The 27,282-nt window shown below is 38.6% G+C and overlaps 1 protein-coding gene across 7 annotated transcripts in view; it reads left to right on the top strand.

The window, feature by feature from the left end:
* Positions 1-27,282, top strand: part of poe (E3 ubiquitin-protein ligase-like protein poe) — a 57,583-nt gene that overhangs the window by 10,344 nt on the left and 19,957 nt on the right. For 3 of the 7 annotated variants that reach the window (XM_089713271.1, XM_089713287.1, XM_089713266.1), the window contains exons 13-62: positions 2,728-2,893; positions 3,222-3,394; positions 3,925-4,099; positions 4,950-5,053; positions 5,308-5,451; positions 5,857-6,072; positions 6,320-6,507; positions 6,738-6,918; positions 7,293-7,398; positions 7,577-7,730; positions 8,031-8,268; positions 8,753-8,962; positions 9,237-9,407; positions 9,644-9,789; positions 9,884-10,023; positions 10,345-10,552; positions 10,840-10,892; positions 11,115-11,265; positions 11,590-11,754; positions 11,994-12,145; positions 12,251-12,357; positions 12,892-13,106; positions 13,599-13,765; positions 14,091-14,303; positions 15,141-15,305; positions 16,639-16,833; positions 17,056-17,240; positions 17,457-17,618; positions 17,933-18,065; positions 18,243-18,439; positions 18,698-18,952; positions 19,276-19,426; positions 19,618-19,751; positions 20,007-20,162; positions 20,248-20,334; positions 20,489-20,728; positions 21,002-21,182; positions 21,427-21,650; positions 21,925-22,072; positions 22,308-22,466; positions 22,721-22,904; positions 23,362-23,507; positions 23,961-24,032; positions 24,357-24,529; positions 24,702-24,975; positions 25,169-25,357; positions 25,945-26,043; positions 26,162-26,321; positions 26,512-26,674; positions 26,917-27,111. In XM_089713271.1, coding sequence (XP_089569397.1) covers positions 2,728-2,893; positions 3,222-3,394; positions 3,925-4,099; positions 4,950-5,053; positions 5,308-5,451; positions 5,857-6,072; positions 6,320-6,507; positions 6,738-6,918; positions 7,293-7,398; positions 7,577-7,730; positions 8,031-8,268; positions 8,753-8,962; positions 9,237-9,407; positions 9,644-9,789; positions 9,884-10,023; positions 10,345-10,552; positions 10,840-10,892; positions 11,115-11,265; positions 11,590-11,754; positions 11,994-12,145; positions 12,251-12,357; positions 12,892-13,106; positions 13,599-13,765; positions 14,091-14,303; positions 15,141-15,305; positions 16,639-16,833; positions 17,056-17,240; positions 17,457-17,618; positions 17,933-18,065; positions 18,243-18,439; positions 18,698-18,952; positions 19,276-19,426; positions 19,618-19,751; positions 20,007-20,162; positions 20,248-20,334; positions 20,489-20,728; positions 21,002-21,182; positions 21,427-21,650; positions 21,925-22,072; positions 22,308-22,466; positions 22,721-22,904; positions 23,362-23,507; positions 23,961-24,032; positions 24,357-24,529; positions 24,702-24,975; positions 25,169-25,357; positions 25,945-26,043; positions 26,162-26,321; positions 26,512-26,674; positions 26,917-27,111 — 8,370 coding nt within the window. The remainder of the gene's footprint in view (positions 1-2,727; positions 2,894-3,221; positions 3,395-3,924; positions 4,100-4,949; positions 5,054-5,307; positions 5,452-5,856; positions 6,073-6,319; positions 6,508-6,737; positions 6,919-7,292; positions 7,399-7,576; positions 7,731-8,030; positions 8,269-8,752; positions 8,963-9,236; positions 9,408-9,643; positions 9,790-9,883; positions 10,024-10,344; positions 10,553-10,839; positions 10,893-11,114; positions 11,266-11,589; positions 11,755-11,993; positions 12,146-12,250; positions 12,358-12,891; positions 13,107-13,598; positions 13,766-14,090; positions 14,304-15,140; positions 15,306-16,638; positions 16,834-17,055; positions 17,241-17,456; positions 17,619-17,932; positions 18,066-18,242; positions 18,440-18,697; positions 18,953-19,275; positions 19,427-19,617; positions 19,752-20,006; positions 20,163-20,247; positions 20,335-20,488; positions 20,729-21,001; positions 21,183-21,426; positions 21,651-21,924; positions 22,073-22,307; positions 22,467-22,720; positions 22,905-23,361; positions 23,508-23,960; positions 24,033-24,356; positions 24,530-24,701; positions 24,976-25,168; positions 25,358-25,944; positions 26,044-26,161; positions 26,322-26,511; positions 26,675-26,916; positions 27,112-27,282) is intronic. The other 4 variants (XM_089713297.1, XM_089713275.1, XM_089713280.1 and 1 more) reach the window with 4 other exon arrangements.

Here is a 27,282-nt window from a genome sequence, read left to right as displayed (position 1 = left end):
TGAATAAATGTGGCGAATACAAAGAAGAATTGTTTGAATATGAATCTCCAGAAAAGTTTAACGTGATTATCAAATGCAAGTTGGGAGAATGGAATGAAAACTACTCTGGATTTTGTAAGGAATTTATTGATAATTTTACTACTTTCTCAAACACGAATTGGATTGTACGTACAACATTCCCTCGCTTAAAAAGACTTGCTTTTCGTAAAATATTTACATGCCAACACTCTTCTTTTAATAAAAGTAGTAGTACATCGCGACCCAACCGAACAAGATCGCATGGTTGTGATGCGACTATTGATATAAAATTTAAGAAAGTAAACCGTAACACCTGTCGTTATGATGCTGATTTAAAAGAGGGTTATACAGTGCTGATCAAAATTAATTACTCCCACACTCATTTGATAAATGTAGTCCAAGCGTTCAGCTACTTGCGCTGCAATAAAGAAACTGCCGAATGTTTTCAAAAATATTTTGATTCCGGTATGAGTCCAGCAGCGGCAATCGCTTTGCATGAAACGACTCTCATTGAAATGTACGGAAAGGAAAGTTCCGTTTACTTGGCAAATTCACAGATAAACCCAAGTGAAAGGCACGTTTATTATCTTTATAAAAAATGGCGTAAAGCTAATTTTGGTGATAGATCTGGCTTAAATATCGACGAAGAACTAGAAAAAAAACTTTCGGAATTGGAAACAAAAAACTTAATTGAGTGTAGAAAAATTCCAAAAGATTCCGATGCTGCCATAGACATGTCTAGAACAAATGAGTCCTCTACCAATTTATTATGCACTAATGATGATGACCCTGTTTTTACTACCACTTATAATGTAGCGCTGACTGAAATGAAAGAAAGATTCAACAACTTCACTGCTATTTTAGAAGCACATCCATCGGAATCAAATTTAAACGTCATTCATATTTTCAACAATTCTCTCGACAACTTCAATCAACAGACACAAAATTTTATTTTCAATAACTTAAAAAAAGGACTGACTCGCAAAAAACGTGTACATCCGACATCTGTATCAAGAGAAACAACAACGAATAAAGGAAAAAAAAATAGAATACAAGCAGGCCGACCATCGACATCCGCATCTACCGCGAAAAAAAAATTGAAAAAGGAACCACAACCTTGCGTTTAACGTCTCCGTTAATATTAAAGCTGCTCGTTGAAAATTACTTCTTCTGTACTTAATAAATATATGTTGATTATAATTATGGCATTGTTATTTATTTACCTTAGTTTACCTATTAGTATTTTTATTCCATATTTTAATGAATATAATATATAAAATTAGATATAACTGTTCAAGCGTAAGTGGGGTAGTATAGTAGTAACGACGACGCAAGCATCCGCGTTACAAAGTATACACGATCAGTACGCAATATTTATATAAACCCTTTAGTAAATGTTGTAAATAATGATAACATCGAAATCTAATGTTAAAAAATAAAAACAATTCAAGTCTTAATAATAATAAAATCTAGTGACAAACAACTAACAACATCAGTTAAACAATACGTTTATCAATTAATATTAAGAGATCAAACCACAGATCAAACCTTCTGTTTGGTTAAGCAAAAGATAAAATATGTATATTCTTATTAAATTAACAAATCAAATATTTAGAAACCAAACCTCTTGCTTGGTTAAAAAAAATGTGTGCGTGTACTAGTGTACACACGTATGAAGTGAAACTTTTTTACGACCTTATTTTTTCAAAAAATATCTACTATATGCAACTTAACAGAAATACGTCGAATCACGCGTGGTAGGGATAAGAAAAAGATCAAAGTCACGCGTAACGAAAAAATGTTACACTAAATTTTTTTCCAACCCCGAAACTTTTTCACTTCAAAAAAGTAAAAAATATTGTTAATGAACAAGTCAAGTATCTAGAAACCAAACTTCATGTATATTCTAAAAAATATCTTATAAAAAAGTCCTACTAATATTATAAATGCGAAAGTTTGTTAGGATGTGTGTGTGTGTGTGTGTATTTGTCACGTAAATTCTACTGAACCGATTACAATGAAATTTAGCACACATATAGAGGTTAACTTGGATTAACACATAGGATAGGTTTTATCCCAGAAATCCAACGGGAACGGGAACTAAGCGGGTTTTCCTTTGAAAACGCAGGCGAAGCCGCGGGCGGATATCTAGTATCAAATAAAATTAACAAATTCGCAATCAATTATCAGTTAAACTTTTTAAAATTCTTTATCTTTTAATTACCTCTGCAGGCATGAGATTTTTGACATTTGGAATTGCAACGTTGGTACATACTTGTGTTTTCTTGCACTTGCAACGATTTGAATTGCATTCTGAAGTGCAATTGCAATGCTGACAATCTTCTGATACTTAAGATTTTCAGCATTGCAATTTCACTCATTGATTCCCCTTGATCACTCTATCTATTAATAATTAAAAATCCGTTGCGTAGTTTTAAAGATTTTATCATACATAGGGACCGAGAAAACCACTCTGTTTTATACTACGTAGTAATTTGGTTGACCTGCTATGATCTGTAATTAAAAAAAAGACGTGTGGCTCTCGGGGACTGCCGCGGTAAAGCTATTGCATAGCATGCCTTCAAGCCACGTGGAGTGGGGAGCGTGAGGTTTTTCGTTACGGAATTTCTCGATTCGGTCCCCGCGATCAAGGCCCGCTATAGAATTTTTTTAAGCTATGCAATAGCTTAAAAAAATGCACATTTGCAGTACATAGCGCTCGCGACGGAAGTGTTCACGCTGCTCACGGAGGAGATGATCAGCGGCGGCGCGGAGCGGCTCGGCGGCGCGGCGCTGCACCTGCACGACGCGCACCACGCGCTGCTGGCCGCGCTCGCGAGGGACCTCGACCGCGAGACCGCGAGGACTGATACTGGTAATGTGTAGAGGCTGCATTACATTTTGCATACAGGGTGATCAAACTATTTACGTGCTGGCCAAGTTTGTAATAGCGGAAAGTACCCATGGTTTTTTTGGGAAACAAAATTGTCTAATTAATGTAAAGGTCTGTGTTCCTCAAATAGATCCAAAACTGTTAATACAAATCCAACTTGTATTAAATATTAATACTTTATATTCTTGCTAATAAAGATTGGATTTTCAAAAATATCTAACGATACTAATTTTTTTTTCAAAATACTGGAACTACCTTTAATGTTAATATCGATCACATTGCACTTTATTTAATTTAACTCTATCTACAGGCACAATATCGCCCTGTTTCGGCGCCCGTCTCGGCGCGTTATACACGGCGTTCAGCTCGGCGCTAGTGCGCTATTTGCACAACTTGAGCGGCTCGCCGGCGTTCGCCGCGTTGCAGCCGTCGTTGCAGCAGCAGCTGCTGTCCACTGAACGGGCCAATATGACGCCCTTGCAAGTGAGTTCTTTTTTTTTTGAGGATTAATTTGAAGGTTATGATTTTATTTATATGATTGGAATTTAATACGGAATAATAACAAAATTCCTTGTCTACTTAGAATCTTGATAATTTTTACTTTCCAATCTATTACTTATTTAGTAAGCTCTCTAATCTCTAATTTTTTCCGTTTAATTTTTTTTCTTCATCCTCATATATGACAGGATTAGGAAACATTTTCACAATTCATATACTTACAACTTACCATATGATAAATCTTAACAAATTATATGTTAACGTGATAACGTTTTTAAAATCGTTTTAGTCGGGTGACATGTTCAGAAACTTTTGTCACACCAAAACCTCACGAGCGTGATCGCAGGTATAACGAGAGAGAGACGGACCAATCTCCCGTCTCATCTCGAGCGCTGCCACCAATAAGATGTTATCACGTAAACATCTCGATCGTAAACCTTCTTTACAAACAACCAATTTTTTTTTAAAAACAATTTGCCTTCCTTTCCATGAACGTATCTATTTTCCTCGTTCAGGTGGGCCCGCGCGTGATCAAGCTGTGCGGCGGCATGGTGCTGGCGCGCGCGGCGGCGGACCGCGAGAACAGCGTGCTGGTGATGTGGCACAAGCTGGTGAGCACGCTGCAGGACTGCGCGCTGCAGGCGGCGCCGCCGCACGACCACGACTATGAAGGTGACGCTCTTGATCACGGTAAATGTGATGGTTGAGTGGGTGCAGGAGTTGCGCATTGTGGCATACAAATTCGAGAATATGAAATGGAATTTTAAGTTGAAGAATAACGTTATTAGCTGGGTCCACACCGGATGATCCAGTGATCCCGGATCGCGGAGCATGGATCGTGGATCATGTTAGGCCGATCCACTTTAAAAACTTGCGATCCCAAATATACGCTCCAAGTGATCCTAAGGCGATCCGTGATTCAGCCAGTCTAACTCTTGTACAATATGGATTCACACGTACAACAGCGGCGTCTTGCCGTTGCAGCAGTAACTTTTATTGTACTGAAATGTTTGCGCAAAAAATAAAAAAAAAAGAAATCGATGGTTTTGGGTGATCGCGGTGAATCGTCCGGTGTGGACCCAGCTATTGAGATCCGATTATTTTGGAAACACGAGAAATTGAGAATTGACCTGAATTATATATTTACTAGCCGTGCACCGCGGTTTAACCCGCAGTGCTCCGCTCCTGTTGATCTTAGCGTGATGATATATAGCCTATAACCTTCCTCGATAAATGGGCTATCTAACACCGAATTTTTTTTTAAATCAGACCAGTAGTTCCTGTTATTAGCGCGTTCAAACAAACAAACAAACTCTTCAGCTTTATAATATTAGTATAGATAAAGAATAACGTTATTGAATTCCAATTCCGAATTTTAGAAGTTTGCACGAGAAATTGACGATAAGTTCTAATATGAAAGTTTAGTTGACTTGAATTATATAAATATATCATTCAGCCGATAATGATCATTACATATACCTTATTATTGTTTTTTTGTAGTTGAATAATTTTATTAAGAATAGAGATCTCCTTGTTACAGACTTGAATGTAGAGCACGCTCAAATGATGGTCTACCTGTTCCACTCGCTAACGCTGATGCAGAAGAAATCCGTACTGCTGATGACGGCGAACGCTATTATAAAGGTATTAAAGAATATGTATTTGAATCAGCATTCAGAAGAAATTATAGTTTCAAAAGATGTTTTTCAAGTGAAACTTTTTTAGGCGCGTTAAGAGTAAAATTTCAAGGTCGCGTCAAGGCAATACCATCACGGAGGCGACGATTTTGGTATCTTAGAATCTTGCCAAAGAAGTTTCACTTCTGACTCGTGTGCTCGACACACGCTATTTTTTATATGGAATCATAATCTTATATGATAATTTTTTTTATCGTTTAGATTGTGGAGACGTTAGGAATCAACGACAGGAAGCGCGCAATGAACTTGGCGCCACACCAGCTTATGTTGACTACGCGACTGATGCTCTTATTGGAATACTTGATGAAACATTTGTATGACGCCCCACAAACATTGCTGCAACAGGTAAATCTATCTACGAGTTTATTGAAAGGGAGTGTTTAATAATTTAATAAAAAATGTTCATTTGTTAAAAATGGCTGTATTGTTTTATATTTTACTAACGTTAGAGTTCAAAATCGAATTATTTGAAGGATTTATTTCCATATCATGATTTATGTCATAATCTATTCTCAATTTCTAATCTCACTGAAGAAACAACAATACTTAATTCAAAAAATGTTGTGTGGTTTTATGAAACCACGGTAAAATTGAAACTGTTCGAACGGTTCCGAACACTGCTTTGTGTAGCGCATGTCGCGTGACGGTCGGCTGCCGAGTAGGTGCCGCGATACACGCGACATGCGCTACACAGACCAAAAAGTTACGAAGAGACGATGTAATAAAAGTTTCACTTTAATATTTATTCAGATCGAATGGAATCTCGTGATAGCGCCAGGGCTGGCACAACCATCGTTCGACGCGTCGACCAGCGAAATGAAAACGACCACGGATAGTGGGCAGATGAAAACGCGCATCTATTGTGAGGTCCCGTTCATAGAGGAGACGTACAGGCGCCTCTCGCAAGACGAAACGTCCATGCGACCCAAGTTCTACGCGTTGACGAATGCTAAGATTAATAATCAGGTAAATTTTAAAGTGGTTTTTTTATTCTAGATTTATGTGATTTTTGTAAGTTCCAATATGTATTTAAATAATTTTATATTTAACTATAACTACCTTTACTATATCAATCCCATATAAACATATTAATATTTATGAAAATGATGAAAAAAATTATATATGCTTATTTTCATCATTTCCTAAATGCTCAACCTTTACTCGATTTTGTATTCATCGTATAAAAACAAAAATTTTAAACCCATTTTCTCAGGAAAATCCCAAATTCGATGGTCTAGCATGCAACTTCGTGCTCGGCACCCCTCACAAGCTGAAATATCCATTGCTAGTGGACGCGTTGCTCGCGCTACTGAACTCTGCGTGCGTGTGCGACAACCCTAACAATCGTACGTCGCTACCAGCTTTGGCCGCTGCGCATTATTGCTTCCAGACTGCTTGGAGGTAATATTATTGTGGTTTATTATACTGCACTTATTTAATTTTTGAGTTTTTTTCATTATATTTCCGTAAGTGATTATATTTAAAACTAACATTATTAACGGCAAAGAGAGACAAAACTAAGAAGGTAATATGTAACTTGCCAAAAAAAAATCTACTACTTATTGTATTTCTCTATTATTGTATTTAATTACATATTTAAAAATATGTACTCAATATGTCTTCTTTCTCAGACTCGTGATAAGCATGCCACCAGCTACTCCACACATGGACAAACTGCAAGCGGGCACAACCGCTGAGCTACCATCCCCTCTGCCGTTATATGCGTTGATATGGGCCCCTCGAGCCGATAACAAGAAGGTATTCAACCCTTGGTTGAAAGACGCGCTAGTTAAACAGGGGATGTATACGCAGGTGAGATGAGAATTTATCGAAACCTTAAGCATTGAATAGCTAAAAAATAAAAACAAATACACGTTTTTAATCTTTTTAGTTCCCGCTTAAAAAATGACGAAATAAAAAATATTGTTCATAATATCACATACTCAATTATGTTTTTATTGAAGTGAAAACTTCTTTAGCGGCGTTGAGCACTTTTTCTGTAATAGGTATAAAATCTTAAACTCGCGTCAGGACACGTGACCTGATCGAAAAAGCGTAAGACGGATACCATTCCAAAATATCAAACATGCTCAACGTTAATAATCAAGTTTTCACTTCTGCCGACACTCCCGGAGTGCAACCCGTCTTTTTTTATTTTTATTTAATGTTATGTTCTTTTCGTTTAGTACGCGGAGAATTTATTGACTGGCGTGAGCGCTTCGTGTGATAACATCAAATACACAGCTTGGTTGGCGTCAGAAACGATCAAACATTTGAAACAGAATCTTTTGCGTAAGTACTAATAACGAGCAAATATAGTTACGAAAACTCAAACTCAAACTCAAACATTCATTTATTCAATTAGACTACTATTTAGTAGCACTTTCGAATCGTCATTAAATGTTATTGTATAATGATTGATTTGTTTAGTATTTTATTGGTGTGGTCATAACGAATTTTTTTATTGCAGCAAGCGGACTACCATCTCTAATAGACGTGATATCATGTGACTCTGCTCTTGCGAGGTTAAAGGTGTGTTTGGTTGATGCGTCCACTGCATCTGAGGCGCACCCGTTTGTGCCACACCTCTTGGATCTTTTGGAGACTATACTTGAATGCTGCAGGTAAGACAATAATCATGTGAATCACAATTATACTTTGACACTTGACACACGCAAACCAACTATGTAGGTGAATCGCCATGTAATACATTTAACGGTCTTTATAATTTTTGTATCACTCTAATTAGCTACGTGCCCCTGCTTCAAGAATCACGTACCTATCCAACAGTGAAAAAAATGTTTGAAATATGTCCAGTAGATCCCTAAGCGCGTTTAAACTAACGTACAAACTAACTCTTAGTAGTAAAATATATAATTATAAAGTCTATTCGCCAGCTACATTATTTTTTCAATTTTTCAAAGATTAAGCGCAACCATGGAACTGGACAACGCGGAGGAAGGTGCTCCAACGGAGTCCGAGAGCGCGGTGTCCTCTGTGCTGTTCCAAGTGTGCGGTAACTCCCCGGCCGTGGCGGCGGTGTGCGGGATGGGCGCTTCGCCCCCGGAGCTGTGGGCGTGGCTCAGGGCCGAGCTGCCGCCCAACGTGGCCACCTTACTGGATATGTATGCCGCCCCGCCCAGTATCGCGGAGGCTAACTTTGTAAGTGTACAACATTTATTATATATTTAGAGCATGCAATGGGAATAATTTTTTAAAAGAATTGGTTCAAATAAATAGTATTTTAAAGAATGAAAGAATACATTTTTTTCTGAAATATTTTATTTTATTTTTGAAATAATCAAATTGATTAAGTTAAATATTATAAAAATATTCGATCTTATTGGGTAGGGTTTTGTAATACTAATGTTATAAGTTCTATTTGACAAAGCCACAAGTGATCCAATGTGAGTATTCCTTCTGAATATATTCTATTTGCTGGTGTGAAATGAATGCGCTTTCTGATATTGGTTAAGAAGAAGTAAACTCACAAGAAAAATGCATGAATAAAAAACATATTGATTCTCCATGCATATTTCATTCAAGTGGTTTTAAATTCAAAGTATTTTCAATTATACAAGAAATAACAAAATTCAATACCTTATGCTTATGTCCCTCACTACAAATACATTAAAAACATTTCCAGTCAAACCACATCATACCATCAGAGAGTGCAGTACTGCATCTCGTATCTTTCCACTGCGTGTTGATGAGCGGCAACCCTAAATACAGTATTGGAACTTCGATCATGATGTTTGCGTATTCGGCCGCTAAGCTCTTAGAAGTTGGCTCTTCGAAGATCGCTGATAGTGTAGAACTTACGAGAAAGACTTTGGATTTGATTATACCGGCTTTGGTGAGTTGATAAATTATTTGATTTAGAGATTCATATTTCAAACGATTTTTCCATTAAAATTCTTAATTTGATGGTATCAATTTTATGGTATTTGATTTAGAGATTCATATTTCAAACGATTTTTCCATTAAAATTCTTAATTTGATGGTATCAATTTTATGGTATTTTGACGATTCAAAAGCGCTTCAAAATTAAGTCTTATTGCGATTTTATAATTATTTAATCCTGTATGGATCTTACCCAAATAAATTATTCTAATTTTTCTCACAAATAGACCGATGGACGTTTGGAGTTCCTAGCAGAGCCGTTGGCTGCAACTCTAAATGCTATAGTGCCGCAAGCCGTGAAAGCGGAAGAGATAATTCACGAACACATACTTCGAACTACGTACCCTGTGCTTTGTGACCATTTAATGCCGACTACTGAAAAGACATTGAGACATATCGTAAGTATTTTCCGTACGTTTTACAAAAAAAAAAAAATGTATCTACGCAATGACTAGTTGATTGACATTTTTAATATTACGGATGGTCTGAGACTTTAAAAAAGTTTTATGTCTAAATACATGTTGGAAATTGGAATTTTGTGAAAATTATTTCGAAAAAACGAAAGATTTGTGCCGAGTGTGAATTTATAACAATATAACGACTTTTATAACAACCATATTCTATTTGTGAACAGGTAAAATATTGGGAGAAAATCCTGGACCGTCAAGCGGGACGCGCCGCTTACGAGGCTGTATTCGTTGAGGATACTGACTTTGTTCTCGGCAAAATTCTGCTGTCTGCACCTAATGCAAGGAATCCTTACACGGAAAGAGTTATCAAGTAAGTTTTTTGGTGTTATAAATTACATCTATATTAAAAAAATTAGTGTAAGTGTTACTACTAGAATTTTGTCAAATCTGTATTTTCTTTCTAGGTTATTCATAAAAATATTTGCCGGATGTGAAACAACGGAAATGAGCAGAGGTCTCTGTGTTGGTGTGTGCAAATTTATTGGTGTTGCTGACCAACAGAAACTTATTGCTCTTCTTGGGCATATCTGTTCTTACGGACCTGGTATGTTAATTTATATATAACCATACAAATATGTTCCTAGTTCAGTACCGCTTAAACTACTTGTCTTTAGCTAGATTGTATTTGAAAAGCTATTACAATCTTGTGAATCATGTAAAAAAACTCCAAACTTTAATAATGTTCTATATTCAACTTTCATTATGCTGTCTTAACTGTCTTATATTAACTTACCAACAAGTGTGCCTAAATTATCGAGTGCACATGATTCGTAAACGCTAATAAGAATAACCAAATATTTCGAAATCATTTATTTGGCACTAAAACAAAAATAAAGTAAGTAAGAAAAATTCAACGTTTATACAGTGACATCAGCAATCGGCACAGCGAACGCGACGCCCACAGAGACGGAACTACCCACGCCGACGTCCGCGCCGGACGCGGCAGTGAATCCCGCTTCGCTCGCGATGTTCAACGCGATACGACGCGTGCTGTTCCGCTCGGACAGCGACTCCCCCCAGCGGCCGGAAAACGGGGCACGCAATGAGCAGGATCTACCCGTGTTTGATGCGCCGTAAGTGTTAGAGACAAAGACAGAAAATCAAACTTTATTTTCACATAAACTTAAAACTATGAAATTTGGAACAATCTCAGCTATTTAATAATTTAACACTTTATTGTGCAAGATCAAGTACATAACAATATTACAATAAATAAAAACACAAAAGGCAAGTCATGTTACCGGGCTTTAACACAAACAGCGCTGAGTTTCAATCTGCAATATTCAATAAAAGCAAGTTAATAAACGTGAAATGATATAGCTAATATGTAACAAGTGTGTATATATTTTATTTGTCGCAGGTCACCTGCACCAAGAGCGCAGTCTGAGACGGTACAACCGTCGGGCAATTCAGGTATGAAAGGAAACCACATTAAATTATAACATAACAGAAGCATATTACAATATGCACTGATTAAAGTTATACAATACACACTTTACATGTTATTTAATTGCATGGTTGCATTGAACATTAATATAATTTTCAAATACATACATAATTCTAACATCATTTTTCAATATTTAAATTAGTCAATATTAAGTTATATATTTATAAAGTTAATTAATAATGTTCCAGAATCATGCAGCTGGTCAGACGGTAGCAAAGAAAGTGGTCCTCCCGCGAACGGCGCGCCGCCCGCGCCCGAAGCGAGTTCGCCCGTTATTGACGGCGCAGCTAATAATGCTGCATTGCTTACAGCGCTGTGCAAGCATATTGTGTTGCATTGGTGTGTAACAATAATATATTTATCTTTCACCAAGTACCTACGGATAAAATTAAGTTAAAATTGTGGTTAATTACGAATTTGCTAAATGTTTAGTACAAAAGATCACATAGATGTGAATCTTTATCAAAACTTGCGCTTAGGAAGTAGCAACATATTTGTCTATTTATTTTTTATTTTCATTTTGAACATTATTTATGTAGCTTATAGCAATATAAGCTATTGCTCGTGACTTCCAGATTGCGTTATTATGATAAAAAATTTCGCCGACGCAAATAAACGCTACATGTGATTAAACATAATAAATTGTCTTTGTTTTTCATCCAGTCGCGAGGACGTAAGCGAGCGGATGCTGCAAGCGCTCATCACCGTGACGGGCGAAGGAACATGCCACCCGCTGTTACTGCAAGAGATGTGCAGACTCGCTGATTCGCACTCGGGCACATTGCATAAATTGCTGTTCCCCGCTGCTTTGACTTGGCTTGGGGCTTGGTAAGTTGATAATTCTGCAAGAAATATAATGTGACATTACTTGTCAATGACCAATTTTAACTTACAATAATACTTTTAAAATAAAAAAAAGAACTTTTGAACTGGTAAAAAGTTTTTTCCCTTTGTCATAACTTTTCAGAAGTGCGTTTAAAGTTGCCTAATCGATACAATTTTTATTTCATTATAAAAAAAATTAGCAAGCTTTTCCAATTCAATTCGAATTTTTATTTTTCCAACAGTGTGAAGAATTTGAGCAGTCCCGAAGTATTGGAGAAACTGGAAGAAGGTTCGATCGAGAACAACAACCTTGGCCCACAGATTGAATCCGCGTGCACTCTGCTTGCGTATCTAGGCGACGCGTTGCACGCTATTGGTGTCGTACAACCACACAGTAAGTTACAACGTATTATATAACGTACGACTATGCCTATAAGGTTGATTATTATCTGTCTAATTTTATGAAGTCCTGTTCTAATATTAATTATTTTTGTTTTAGCGTGGCGTTCCGTTAGTCCAACATGGGAATCACCTTCAGACCTCGGATTTGACTTTGAATACACTGATGAACAACAAGATGATGACGACACGAGCGCTGACGATTCTGTGAGTATACTTTTTAGAACTATGATGAAAAATATGATAAAGATGAAAAAGATTCATTGTGAAATTGTTTAGTTCCATTAGGCAAAAATCTTAATTTAATAGTATAAAGCTGAAGAGTTTGTTTGTTTAAACATGCTAATCTCAGGAAATACTGGTCCTATTTGAAAAATTCTTTCAGTGTTACATAGCTCATTTATCGAGGAAGGCTATATATCATTACGCTAAGACCAGCAGGAACGGAGCCACGCGGATGAAACCGCGATGCGCAGCTAGTGGCATATAATTTTATTAACCACTAGATTTCCGCCCACGGCTTCGCCCGCGTTTTCAAAGGAAAACCCGCATAGTTCCCGTTCCCGTGGGATTTCCGGGATAAAACCTATTCTGTGTTAATCCAAGTTACCCTCTATATGTGTGCTAAATTTCATTGTAATCGGTTCAGTAGTTTTTACTTGAAAGAGTAACAAACATCCATACATCCATACTTACAAACTTTCGCCTTTATAATAGTACAAAGATACAAATAATTGTCAGGACGAGGACGCGATGCTGCAGTACAAGCTGTGCACGTTCACGGTGACGCAGCGCGAGTTCATGAACCAGCACTGGTACCACTGCCACACGTGCAAGATGGTGGACGGCGTGGGCGTGTGCACGGTGTGCGCGCGCGTCTGCCACCGCGGGCATGACGTGTCCTACGCCAAGTTCGGCAACTTCTTCTGCGACTGCGGCGCCAAGCCGGACTCGAGGTGAGTGTTGTGCTTCACAAAAAAATATGGTCAAATGAAATACACAATTAAAAATAGCACTAATAATCATTGCCACTAAAATAATTATTGTACTTATACAAAACATTGTTCGCAAAGCAGGGCAGTAGGCGCCTTTTTTTTAACTAAAATATCATTACTGAAAGACCAAATACTAACAAAATATATATATTCCACATTGAGATAATATTACTGCGTATGGAGGAGACACCACAAACAAAATCTGTGCGCCATTTTTTTGCTCTAAGTTTTAAAAATTATTATCTAGTTAGGTACTTACCGATGAAAGTTATTCCTTTGCATTTTCCGTATTATTTGTGCAATATCGTAACACACACGAAGGCATATTTGATGCGTTTCACTTTAAAACAAATAAAAAATGAGCGTGCAGTTACGCCATATGGCGTATGTTGAGCGGAACATAAGTGATGTAGGCGGTGTCGTCTCCATATGTATATCTCAATGATATTCCAGTTGTCAAGCACTAGTGAAGCGCTCCGTGACCCTGGGCGCGGGTAGAGCGGCGGGTGCAAGCGAAGAAGCGCCCCCAGCGCCGTCTCTACGCCGCCGGCCGTCTAGCCCCACGCCACCAGCTTTTCTGGCGCCTCCACGCAGGCCATTGATGGCCCATAATATACAGGGTGAGTTGTTTGAATAGAATAACACTGTTAGGTTATTCTAATTCTTCGTTGTTTTCTGTTTCGTGTCGTGTTACACATAAAACACTGTTACAATTATTGTAAAAAAATTTAAAATTTTAGTTTATTTGCTCTTGAAAATAAAAAGATAGAATTAACAGTTTTTTTAAGTAATTAAACATCGTATGTAATATGTATATCATTCCTTCATCATTCACGGCTCGTATCTAGCTCGAGAAACTCAATAAAAAAATACTTTTCATGCAAGCAACTAAATTTTCACACTGAACAATGTAATCGATTGCACAACGTGTTGCACATCTGCCAGGCTGCCGCACGTACCTGATGAGCTACGACAAGTGGGAGTGGTGCCTGAAGCGCGTGCGCAAGCTGGTGTGCGCGCTGGCGGGCCCGGTGCGCGCGGCGTGCGAGCGCTCGGCGGCGGTCGGCGCGCACGGCCGCGCGCAGCGGGCGCTCGCGCAGCTGCACCTCGGCGAGAAGCGCTTCTCGCACACGGACGCGCTCATGGTGCCCACGCTGGGTGAGACACGCTACTAATTGCGCTCTTACACCGATAATGGGAGGAATGTGTTTCAAACGACCGATTATATCGCTTCATTTAGTTTGAAATTTGAAGCGATCAGCGACTGAGGCAAACTATGGAGTTTCTTTCCGGTTCTTCTTCATAGATACTGCTTTCCGAATCGGCGGTAAATAAAAAAATGTGACGATGCTTTTATAAGAAGTCTAATTGAATAAATAAATGTTTGAGTTTGAGGCGATACTATTGGTTTTGTACAAACACATTACTCGTACATTATTGGTGGAAAAGCACTAATGCCTACCACACGAGCTACGCTACACCTGACATCCAACTGTACAGGTACACCTGTGTAGGTTTAACGGAACGTGTGTGGGAGTAAACCTGTGCAGGCGATCGGAGCAAGATCGAAAATCAATTCTTTCGAATGTCCCCACACACGTCAGGCGACCAAGCATACCTGTACAGTTGACCTGTACGGTAGACCGTAGCCTGTATGTCCAACATAATTGTGATCGCTTTGTGTCTTCTTTTGAGCCTTAATTCAATCATTCTTGGGGTTAGGCCTCCTCGTGTTTGTTTGATCATTTGTATAAAAATATACATTAATCTTATCAATTGTAACATGCTTCTATCAGGTCCAATTATAGGTATGTAATCAATTTTAAGAAACTTTGCTTATTATGAATTCATTTGTTTCAAATTTGCATGACAGTGTTAATCATCTATTGGCTATTTTCATCAGCTTTTTAAGTTGTAGTTATCGATATTAGTATCTTCGGAAAATTTAACTTAAGTTCTGTTAAATAAGCAACAAAATATACTATGATATATTAGGATCTCAAGAGGGAGCATTTGAAAACGTGCGCATGTCGTATACTGGAGAAAACGGACAAACGATCAGGCAGTTGATTTCTGCGCATAAACTGCGTCGCGTCGCCATGTGTTGTCTAGCATCGCCACAAGGACGACGACAGCACCTTGCCGTGTCTCATGAAAAAGGTAATGTTTTTGTTCCATCTGTTATACATATATTTAACAACTTTTTACCAACCATTCAATTCACCTGAATGTTTGCTTTATTAGTGTTATATCTTTGTATATGTACCGTTTTTTCGCTACATCGCGTTTTATTTATGTATATTTATTTATATATTTTATGTACATGTTTCGGTAACCTATTAAAAACTCGAATTTCTATTACCCGAATCTTAAAACCCCGAAAACGGTTGTTAGAACTTTTAAAAGACAGATGTAATGAATGACAAATTTTTAAAATTCCTTTTTTAATTTCCCAGATGAATCAATTTCCAGATGCACCAAAACCAGATTTTTAAAATTTTTTTTTTTTGTTTCCCGTATTCTCATAATACAGATCTCATTATACCAGATTCTCAGAATACTTTTTTTTGTTTCCCATCGTACCATTTTCCAAATAAACTATTGCCAAATTTTCATAATCTTTTTATTTGGTTCCCATATAATCGTATAACAGATAAACTATTGCCAGATTTTCATAATCTTTTTATTTGATTTCCATACAATCGTGATTATACATTTACTATCGACTGAAAATAAACATTGTCAGTAAGTAAATTTATTGTTTTACTTGTCCATTACAGAAAGGTTTAAGTGTCCAATTCGACTCAGTAGGTTAGGTTAGGTTTGAACTGTGACCCCCCATGCACGAGCCGAGCGAGCGAAGCGAGCGTGCCGCGGCAGCGGCCGGCGAGTGCCAGAACCGACTCGCTATTGTTTTACTTGCCCATTACAGAAAGGTTAAAGTGTTAAAATCTATTCAGTAGGTTAGGTTAGGTTCGTGCTGCGACCCCCTGGAAGGATTTCGTTTCGCTGAATTTCGTTTATTTGAATTTCAAAAATCTGGACATTGTTTGTCTGGATATCAATTAACTGTATTTCAAAAATTTGTGTTTTAAAAATCTGGCTTTCGTGCATATGGCTTACGGTCATCTGGATTTTGTGCATTTAGATTTCGTATGTCTGGAACTCAATCGTCTGGATTGTAAAACGTCGTACAAATAAAGAAATGGGCAAATGAAATTCGGAGTTGCGATTATATGGCAAACAAAACTTCGAAATTTTAAAATTCGGGGTTATGAAAAAATGTCCAAACGTTATCTGGATTATGATATTCGGAATATTAAAATTCGAGATTAAGATAGGTAACCACATGTTTCCTGCCAAACCGTTTCATTAATCAATATAAATTAGATAGAATTTTTTCGTTTTCTTATTTTTTTGGCTATAACTATTTAATATTTATTAACCCCTATAAAATACATGTACCGTTTTGTTTATTTATTTATTTTTATAGGTAAAATTACAGTCCTTCAACTGTCGGCGTTATTGAAGCAAGCTGACTCGTCGAAGCATAAGTTGACGCTAACACGCTTGTCGACCGCCCCGATACCGTTCACAGTAATCACCCTAAGTGGTAATGTGGCCAATGAAGATTTGCTTGCCGTTTGTGGCCTGAAGGAGTGCCATGTGCTGACGTTTAATAGTGCTGGTGAGTTGTAAAATAATTATTTTGGTTCATGTTTGTAAGTTTTCTCTGTTGAGGGAATTAGTTTGCATAGTTACAATGTGTCAAGATCGTAAGCTGATAGATACCAACTAGATCTCTGTTTATATCCCGTTCGTATAATATTAATTTTTTATGATAGTTATAAAAATAAATAAAATTAACATTTAACTCCTGACTATTTTAATTGTATTTAAATCTTTATAGGCGCTATATCCGAACACTTTGTGCTAACAACCGGCTTGGAGGCTAATAACTACATCATAAAAGCAATATGGCTGCCCGGCTCACAGACACAGATGGCGCTGGTCACGTCAGACTTCATCAAGATATACGATCTCAGCAAGGATTTGAACAATCCACTACATTATTTCCTTGTACCGAGTGGAAAGGTGAGATAAAAATCTTATATTATATTTTTTTTAATACGTTATTCTTTTGCTAACGGAAAACAAACTTATGCCAAAAAAGGCACAGTCCAGGCTGTCTTATCACTTATGATCTTTACAAGACAATCAACTGATCACAACAAACTAGAAAAAAGAATTATATTTCTTTATATATCACATACTTAATAATTTGTTATTGAATATTTGTTTGTTAATAAGGTGCGTGACGTCACATTCGTGAACCAAGAGGGAGTGATGCACATGCTATGTATGAGTTCAGCGGGACACATCTACTGGCAACCAATGAGCGAGGAGTCCAGAGCTACTCTCGGCACTTTCTATGTAACGAATACTTTGGAAGTTTTGCACCCTGAAATACAGGTATATTATATATTCTGAAATACATTCTTATCTGTAATGTATACTTTTTTGTAATATTTATACAATACATATCTTTCTTTTTAAAGTGAAACTTTTATTACATCGTCTCAAACTTTTTGGTCTGTGTAGCGCATGTCGCGTGTTTCGCGGCTGCCGAGTAGGTATACCTACTCGGCAGCCGACCGACACGCGACATGCGCTACACAAAGCAGTGTTCGGAACCGTTCGAACAGTTTCACTTTTACCGTGGTTTCATAAAACCACACAACATTTTTGTTTTTAATTATATGTAAATTTGTATTAATTTGTTGCAGGATGTTGCTGGATTGGTCGGAGGCGGTGGTGTGTCGATTTACTATTCGCATACGCTAAAGATGCTATTCTTCTCATACGCCCAAGGCAAGAGTTTCCTAGCGCCGCTGAATTCAGTAGAAGAGAGTGTGAAAGGTAAATTGTACAATTTATTTCATGCCAATTATATAAATACCAATTCCATGTCTTCTTTTCCAAAAGCTTTTGGTAAGTGTTTAAAAATTTAAATGATCATGCTTAATATTTTTTTCGACTTGGCAAAGAGTAATGCATTATATTTAAATGTTTTAAATTATTATAAATTAACACTAGGTACGGCAATGATAACGGTATACGGCGGTGGAGGTGGTCCAAAGGAAGGTGGTCGCGGCAAGTCGGGTGCACAGTCACTAGTGCAATGGTCCGAAGTCCACGGACACCCTGGATTGATCACTGCACTTATGCAGGCCTCCAATAATCCCGTGGTGCTCATGCTCACACCTACCAACATTTATGTTCAGGAGATAAAGGTATTATTCACGTTATATTTTGTGGATGGACAATTAATGAAATTGTTAGTTTTTTTATTTTTCACATTGAACTATAAAAATGAATGAGATTTAGTTTTTTTATGCGACACTTAAGGCGTATGGAACGGTGAGTCGTTAATTTTTGACAAGTGCGCGGTTTCTCTGCGTACTAACAAATATTATACTACCTATGTATGAGATATTTTTTATACAATAATATAGGTTGTGAATATATTAATTGAGATTAAAATGTGTCAGGTGGTGCCCGCGAAGGCGAAGATAACGGACATGGTGGCGGTGCGGCACTGGTGCGTGGGCGGCGAGCAGAAGAGCACGCTGATCCTGCTGTGCGAGGACGGCAGCCTGCGCATGTACGCGGCGAACCCGGCGCGCACCGGCTACTGGCTGTCGCCGGCCGTGCAGCCGGCGTACCCGCCGCGGCGGCGCGCGCGCCTCGCCCGCCCCGCGCCGCACCTCGCCGCGCACGCGCACCCGCCGCGCAAGCAGCACCAGGTGGGAATCTGTTGGCAAATCAAATCAAATCAAATAAATAAATAAATACGAACCAAATAACAAGAGGAACGACCTTTTGTGACGTCGTAACAGAAACAACTGCTCTTCTCTCTTACAATGTGAATACTGATGCATAGTAAGCACTGATTAATTTCAGTAAGGGGGCGTCTATAAATTACGAGAGGTGTTTTATTAAATTTTTTGAAATATTAAAATTTGTGCTACATCCATACATAGATCCGCAGTGAAGTATAAATCTTCACGCTGAAGGATCTTTATGCGATTAATAATTTGTCAAAAATAATCTATTCATTATATTCCAGGCTGTTGCAAAGACGACCTCAAATGGTGGACCCCAGTTCCCGATAGATTTCTTCGAGCATTGCGTCGCTATGGGTGACATTGAGTTTGGCGGCAACGACCTGCTGCAAGTGTACAATACGGCGCAGATTAAACACAGACTTAATACTACAGGTATGATCGTTTTAGTTTTCATAGAATGGTATTTTTTCTCTTGAAATATTTTTTATAATAAATTTTGCACAAATCTCATGCAAAAAAAAAAAGAATATATATATAAGAACTGCTGCTTATTCCTTTTTTTGTTCGTTAACATGCTTCTTAAATCTTATATCTAATAATCTATTGAAATATTGTGTTTATAGGACTTTACGTTGTATCGACGAAAATGAGTGGATTCACCATGGACTTAATAAATTCTGATCCCAATATGGTTATATGCGGTATTCGAGTCTTACTTGGCAGTCAGGACGCTGCCAGAACGCCAACCTATGTTGAGGTAAGTGTCATATTTTACTAGCGGTTCGTCCCGGCTTCGCCCGTGGTACATGTTTACGTTTTCTCTACATAAAAACCATCCTCGTACTTCAAGGAATATAATAAAAAAAGAATTATCGAAATCGGTTCAGCCGTTCTCGAGTTATGCGCTTACCAACACATTTTGCGATTCGTTTTTATATATAAGATTATATACCAGCAAATCACATATTAATATTTAGCCGTTTCTTTTCACGAATATGTTGTTTATTTTTAGATACACGGGAGAGCAATTCCAACGATGGTAGTCCGTAACAGATGGTTCGATATTCCTCTCACTCGAGAAGAATCCCTTCTTTCTGATAAAAAACTTGTTATAACTTTTGGACCATCGCAAGATCCAGATGGCGTGACTATGGTCGATTCTGTCAAGGTAATACAAATTTTTGTTAATTTCAATCAATGAAATTGAAAGTGCTAACAGACATGATATTAAATAAATCTGTTGTTAATTTTAGGTATATGGCAAAAATAAAGAACAATTCGGCTGGCCTGAAGAAAATGAAGATCCATCTACATGTCCTTCATCCAGTAAAGTGGCTCAGGTAAATTACATTTAGTAATTAAAATGTATAAAATAAAAACAATTTGTTTAAACATTCATAAGTTATAGTAAACTAAGACTAGTACTTCGCATTTATAATATTAGTAGGATTAGTAGGATATTCAACACATAAATGTGAAATTTATTGTTTTTAGGTGTCGGACGGCGCATCGGACATAAACAAGCCGAGTTCGGTGGAACGTCTAGCGTGTTCAGCGCTTGAAGCGCTCGAGCTGGGCGCCGGTGCTCCCGCGTGTACGGGCGCGACCGCGGGCGCTGAAGCCGCTGCAGACGCGGCGCGCACGCTGCTCTGCGTGCCCGCTACACCGCTGCTGCACGCTAGAGCGCAGTGCCTGTTGCGCGCTGTGTACCAGAACTACTATCATCAGTTTAAGGTTGGCACTGTTTGTCACGTAATAATGTGTTAAAAATAAATATAAAAACTCCATTGTGATTAATATTACTTTGGCATTGGATTTATATTACTAGATTGTTCTGGAATATGATTTCAAGTGATATTAATTTTCTTCCCATTTATAAACACTTTCAAAAGTTTAAATGTATATTTGTTTTTTAGTTTAAGTTTGCATTGATGAGTAAACGTATTTATTACATACATTATTATATATAGTATGTGTTTTTACGTGATAAATTATCTCATACCATAGGATCAAGCAATCCTCCGCTACGTGTGCGCGTCTCTACGTGAATTACGCGACACGGCAGACACGCGCTGTGTCGACCCCGAGGCGTACTTCCGGCTCGTGCTATTGGCGCGCTCGATGGCTATAGCGCGACCGCAGAATTTGGTTAAATATACCGCACCCACACCTCGACGACCAGCTAACGGTAATTTTTTAACTACATAATAAGCTTTATTTGCCTACTTTAAATTAGAAACAAAAACTCAACGAAAACTTAAAAGAAAATATTCATGGAAAATATCCACAGAATTTGAAACTTTGATCTCAATATAATTTCTTACTCAGATAAATGTAATCCAATATTATAGTTTCTGCAATCTTCAATTTGAAGTGTATACAATCCTCAGTAGTACTACCTACCCATATTACATTATTGACCATTCAAACAGGTGACTGGTCAGTATATTGGAAGCCAGACTACCAAGAGGACCCGGAACGCGAGCCGCACGTGTGCGCGTTACTACTAAGCGTGTTATGGAAGCTAGCTGCGTGCAAGAACCAAGCGCACGGACCACCTGGTGTACTGTCCTACGGGTTGAGACACGCTGAGTCCACTTTGCACGCGCTCGCTGATACTATACACGCGTTCCAGCTCAACGCGGACCCGGAGTGTGTAAGTGGTTTTGTGGAATTGGGTTAATTATAATCAAATGTGTCAAAACAAGAGTTAATCGTAACTCAAGAGCAAGTTTCAGCAATAGAAATAGCACTAAAAATTTTGGTGTGCAACTGAAAAGCTATTAAACTTCTGTAATAAGGATAAAAATGTTTCCTATTGTGATTTTTTTTTATAATATATCCTTGCTCAATATTTTTTTTATCATCGGTAAAATCTGGGGATATTTTCATATATTATGGTTTCTAGAAGTACTTTCTTTTCATTTTAGATCGAATTTGGCAACCAAATCTACCTGTCACTACTCCTCGCTGAGGACCAGAGCATCAGTTTTGGCGCTAAAGCTGCGTTAATGAGAGTACTGCGTCCGCGGGTTAAGAGGCGACGCGTGTACATTCCATCACCACCTAATACACCAGGTAAGATTATTTTATCTTCTATGATTAATAAATAAAATGATTTTTAATAATAAATTGATATTGATCTTTAGGTCTTTCTGTGTGTCTAAATTACAGTTTAGAATTGGACCTACATCTATAATTCGGTCAACCGTAATAAGCATATTTATTTTTGGACATGATTATTTATTCTTGCTCAAATTTATGGTAAATGACAAGCACAACTATTAACGTAAAACAAATCGCTAAATTGTAGGCGCAGGAGCATCTACCACCACTACAGCGGCTCAACCTGTGTCAGAAACAGCAGTATCCGAATCAGATTTGAGCGCGAATCGCGACGAACAGCAAGAGCCACAGTACATGGACGTGGACGACTCTCTCGAGCCCATGGTATTGCTTGCGCCTGATGGAGGTAAATTATTTAAGAAATAAAGTTTTCTCAATACATACAATGATAATTTTGTCACTTGCATATCTTCAGGCATTATTATTGTATCCTTTTCAATACAATATTAATAGCGCAAAGCTTCATATAATACACAGTTGTTAGCGTTATTATTGTATCCTTTTCAAAAAAATATTTAACTACTACGCAAACTAGTGCGTAGTTGCTAGCTACCTCTCTAATTAGACTACAACTGAATTTAATTCCCACTAATGTTTCAGGTCTAGAAGCGTTATTAGACATACCAGCGGACGCGGATGACGAAACAATGGTGGAACTAGCGATAGCGCTATCTCTACAAGAGCAGCCGCGTCGTGCGCCCGCGCACGGTGCATTAGCTCACACGCCCACTGCCCCGCCCCCGCCTGCCCCGGGCTTTAGTGATGCTAATGCTTCGCCTAATGGGTTAAGTACTTTCATGTTTGTTTGGTAATTTGGGATGTAGAGTAGTTGGGAGTTAACTTCCAAGAAAGTAATATTTCATAAATAAACTAATTCTAGAATCCTACCTATCTGAATCCTAATAGAATCCTGCCTACTTCCGTCGCAAATTTGGCAACACATCTTTAGAGACTTTTGTAGATGTCTATCGGCAGTGGAACCACCCACTTCATATGCTCCTTTTCCTATTCTCTTATTGAAAAAGTGAATTATTTACACAAACTCCTCTACGCTTTATGTATTTCCTTCAAATTATGCCTGAAACTATTTTCTTTCGATTGATTAATATTAAAAAAAAAAAACACATGTCTTTTCAATTTTCCAATAATAAAACTGCATTATAACAAAAATATCACTCTGTAAGAATATCTTAAACACAATAAAAATGGCCTCTTGTTCATAATTATCGTTTTACACCCAGGTCTGACGACGAAGGCAGTACAGCAGCAACCGACGGTAGCACACTGCGAACGTCGCCAGCAGAAGCAGCTGGATCCGCGGGCTCTGAGAGCGGCGGTTCTGGCGCAGATAGTATAGGAGGTGTGTCCGGGAGGAGTAGCGCGTATGGTGAGTATCTATGAGCATATATTTTATGTATTATGTGCATAGTAAGGGTGAATTACCACTGAAAGAGTAGCAGCGCGCAGCGATAAGAGAGCGATATAATATAACTTGCGTCGCTGGAGTGTCCGTGCAACCTCGTGCTTTGCATTCAAATAAATATAGACTTTATAATCACACCATTATGGTTCAAAATGATTTGTTATTTTTTACATACAGCAAAATGCCGTTGCCGGACACTGCTCTGTCAATTGAATACTTATCTGAAGAATTTAACTAATATTTCCAATACAATTTTTTATTGCTTGTCAAAAAGTGGCAACTATTAAAAAACATCTATATTTTATGAACATTCGCTGAATATTAGAAAACTAAATATGAAATAAGCTTCAATAGTGCTACTTATGCTTATCGCGCTTTATGCTTTTACGGCGTGTGCTTAGTGATTGCATGTTCTAGGCGAGATGTCGACCGCGCACGTGAGCGCTCTGCCGCACGCCAGTGTCGTGGCCGCGCCTGTCTCTGTTACAGGCTAGTATAATTTGTTGTATGCTTGCTTTGTGGATTATAGGCTGTATGGATTGCATTAAAATTTGTAGGAGCTTTTCTTCATTAAAATGCTTTCCAAATTTTAAGAATTAAATTTTCTTGAACAGTAAATATTTTGTTATTTTCAAAAATCATAAGTATTGGTTTCCCAGATTCTGAATAGAGTATAGTGGTAAAATCGGCCCTTAAAAGTTATTAAGGGAATATTAAATTAAAAAGAGTGTGATAAGTATGTTGCTTTTATTTTTTTCTAAATGTAATAGAAGATTTAAATAATTTATCCAAGTACTCATATCTACATTACAGCCGGTCCATCAACATCCTCATCTCAACCAGTTGCATCTACCTCTCGCGCAGTAGAAGCGGAGAACGAAACCCGCAAGTTACACGCTCTGCGTCTATCTTTGCTGTCCGCTGCGTTGGACGCTATGCCCACTTTGAGGAATTTATCTGGAGTGCGGGCTATACCGTTTGTACAAGTGAGTGTTAACTGCTTAAAATTAAATATATTTAAAATATTAGGCACAGAAATTGCCAAAATGATTGTACTCTGTCTACTTTTTTTTCTCGTCTACATGATGAAAAAGTTTTTTCTTTTATACATCATTTTTTTATATATGCAGAAAATTAACTATTTTTTATTTATTTTAGGTTCTGCTGATGTTGGCCGGTGATTTAGACTCAAGTGTCGAAGGCGACAGGGCAGTACTCGACCGCCTGCTTGAGGTCCTCGTTGGTGAATTGGATATTCAAGGAGAGGAAACTAGTACGCAAGAACCTGGAGAGCGGCGAGACTTCCAGCTCGCTATCATGCGCCTTGAAATGCTCGTATCGGAGTTGGATGCCAATGGCGAAGAACAAGCCACGCCCATACATGAGAGGACTAATAGGAGGGAGCTCCAGCTTGTTATTATGAGATTGCTGAGTAAGTTTTTGTCTTATTAGCAGACTTTTGACAAATGTACTGTTTTAAGTACCGTTACTCGGTATTAAATAATGTTTAAAACCACGCCTTTTTAAGGATTTATTTTGAAGTTTAGGTCATTTTGAACGATATCCAACTTTTGTCAACGTCCTCATATAACCTACCCAATTAAAAATGGTCTTATCGTATCCAGGCGTACTAATGGCGCGCTGGAAGACGTGCGGCACGGGCGAGGGCGCTGCGCGGGAGCAGGTGACGGGCGCTGCGTGCGCGGCGCACGTGTCGCGGCTCGCGGCCGCCGCGCTCGTGCGGGCGGGCGCGCCGCGCCACTGCTACGCGGTGCTGGCCGCGCTGCTGCCCTACTGGAAGGAGAAGACTGCCAGTGAGTATGGATCAAGTAACTATACGTACGCGTCACGTAAAAATAACGCTGGATGAAAGTGATGGGGGTGTGTTTGCGCATGGATCGAGTTTTGCACGAAAGCTATGTGCCGATTATTTTATTTTTGAACTAGGCTCGCGTATCGTGGCTTCGCAACTACCTATTTGCTATTCTTATACCACGTCATAACACCAAATAGACCGATAAATCGCCAATGCGCAGCTTCCGCCGTCAGCGTTATTTTTACTTGACACGACCTGTACCTCACCAGCGTGTTACTGGCCCGCTGGAAGAGGAGCGGCGCGCGAGTAGGTGACGGGCGCAGCACACGTGTCGCGGCTCTGGAGAAGACGGCCTTTGTTTGGAGACACGTAACATTACAAGTGTGCTACTGGCCTGCTGGAAGCATACGGTGCGAGTGGGTCGCGACGCACGCTTCCTATAGATACATATTAATTAATATAAAAAGACATACAAACTGAGGGGAAAATGTAGTTACTACTCAATTAATATATACTTTAAGTAGCTGTCTAATGTTGATTCAATTTATGTCACCATGGGATTGAAATGATTTTAATCTTTTACAGCCACAGCAACTACGACTCCAACTCAACAGTTGTTGAAACCATTGCCACCCTCTCCTCTACCGGATATGCAGCCGTTCTTTGTCAAGGAATATGTTAAAGGTAAGCGATCAAATATTTATTTGTAATTCAAATTTTTTTAATTCATATATGTTTTGGAATTATTTTACCTTTTATAAGTTCTCAAAACGGTCGATAATAATATTATATTTATTTCCAGGTCACGCGTTGGACGTGTTTGACAATTACCCTCAATTGCTGATGGAGATGGCCTTACGACTCCCGTGTCAAATACACAAGCACTGCGACCCGGCGCACTTTGACGCGCGTTGGCGAACTTTGCTGTGCGAGTACATGATGAACCAACAAACACCGCTCAGGTATTTTATAGACTATTTTTTACATTATTAAAAATTGACATTTCCAAAATTAGAGCCCGTCCAATAATTAAGAGAATTATAAAGACTTCATAAGAGACTATGAGAATAATATGTTTTAAAACTGATATCTTGCACACACGTGAAATATGAAGTGGATTGACTGTTCTAATGACTATATGTTATATTAAAGGAAACAAGTTCGCAAACTGTTGCTGCTGTTGTGCGGCACGCGCGAGCGCTACCGCCAACTGCGCGACGTGCACGCACTTGATACGCACCTTACAGCTGCGCGTGCGCTGCTCGCCACCGACCCCGCTTACGATAAGCTTGTGCGGCTTATGGAGCACCTTAAGGTAGACATTTTGCTTCACTTACTTAAACATACTTTTAAAATTATTTTTCATGTGCAAAATTTTAATTCATTTTTTTTACTGATTACAATAATAATCCGGTGTTTATGCATTATCAACAGAATTTTAATCAAAATTTCTAAAGATTTCATTTCAATATATTGAATAAATAATACGATGTTTGCTCCTTAGTTATTTTTTACTTAGACAAAAATTGTAAGTAATGTTTTCTGAATGTTCGTCAGGCGTGCGCGGAGATTGTGGGCGCGCGCACGGGCAACTGGCAGCACACGTGTTGCACGGAGCGGCGCGAGACGCTCGGCTGGCTGGTGAGCGTGGCGCGGCGCGTGCACCCGCACGTGGCGCCCACCGTGCTGCAGCTGCTGCAGGCCGCGCTCTGCGCGCCGCCGCCCGCGCACGCGCACAAGCAGGAGACCAAGGTGAGCGCTGATTGGTCGACTCTTGACACATACAAAACTCGTACAGTAAGGAGCGGGTGAAACAGATGCCCTGCATGTTAATCGTCAGGATATGCGTGGGTGGTCCCACAGGCGTATAAAACCGACAGAGTTGAAGAAATTCGATTGCCAAGGTATCACGGGTGACTGAGA

Source organism: Colias philodice, chromosome 3 (assembly GCF_061535455.1).
Source record: "Colias philodice isolate Cphi_HAF_F1 chromosome 3, ilColPhil1 Martin Lab GWU primary, whole genome shotgun sequence".
NCBI classification, from domain to species: domain Eukaryota; kingdom Metazoa; phylum Arthropoda; class Insecta; order Lepidoptera; family Pieridae; genus Colias; species Colias philodice.
The sequence above is the reverse complement of the archived record's forward strand: the minus strand, read 5'-3'. Positions and strand labels throughout refer to the sequence as shown.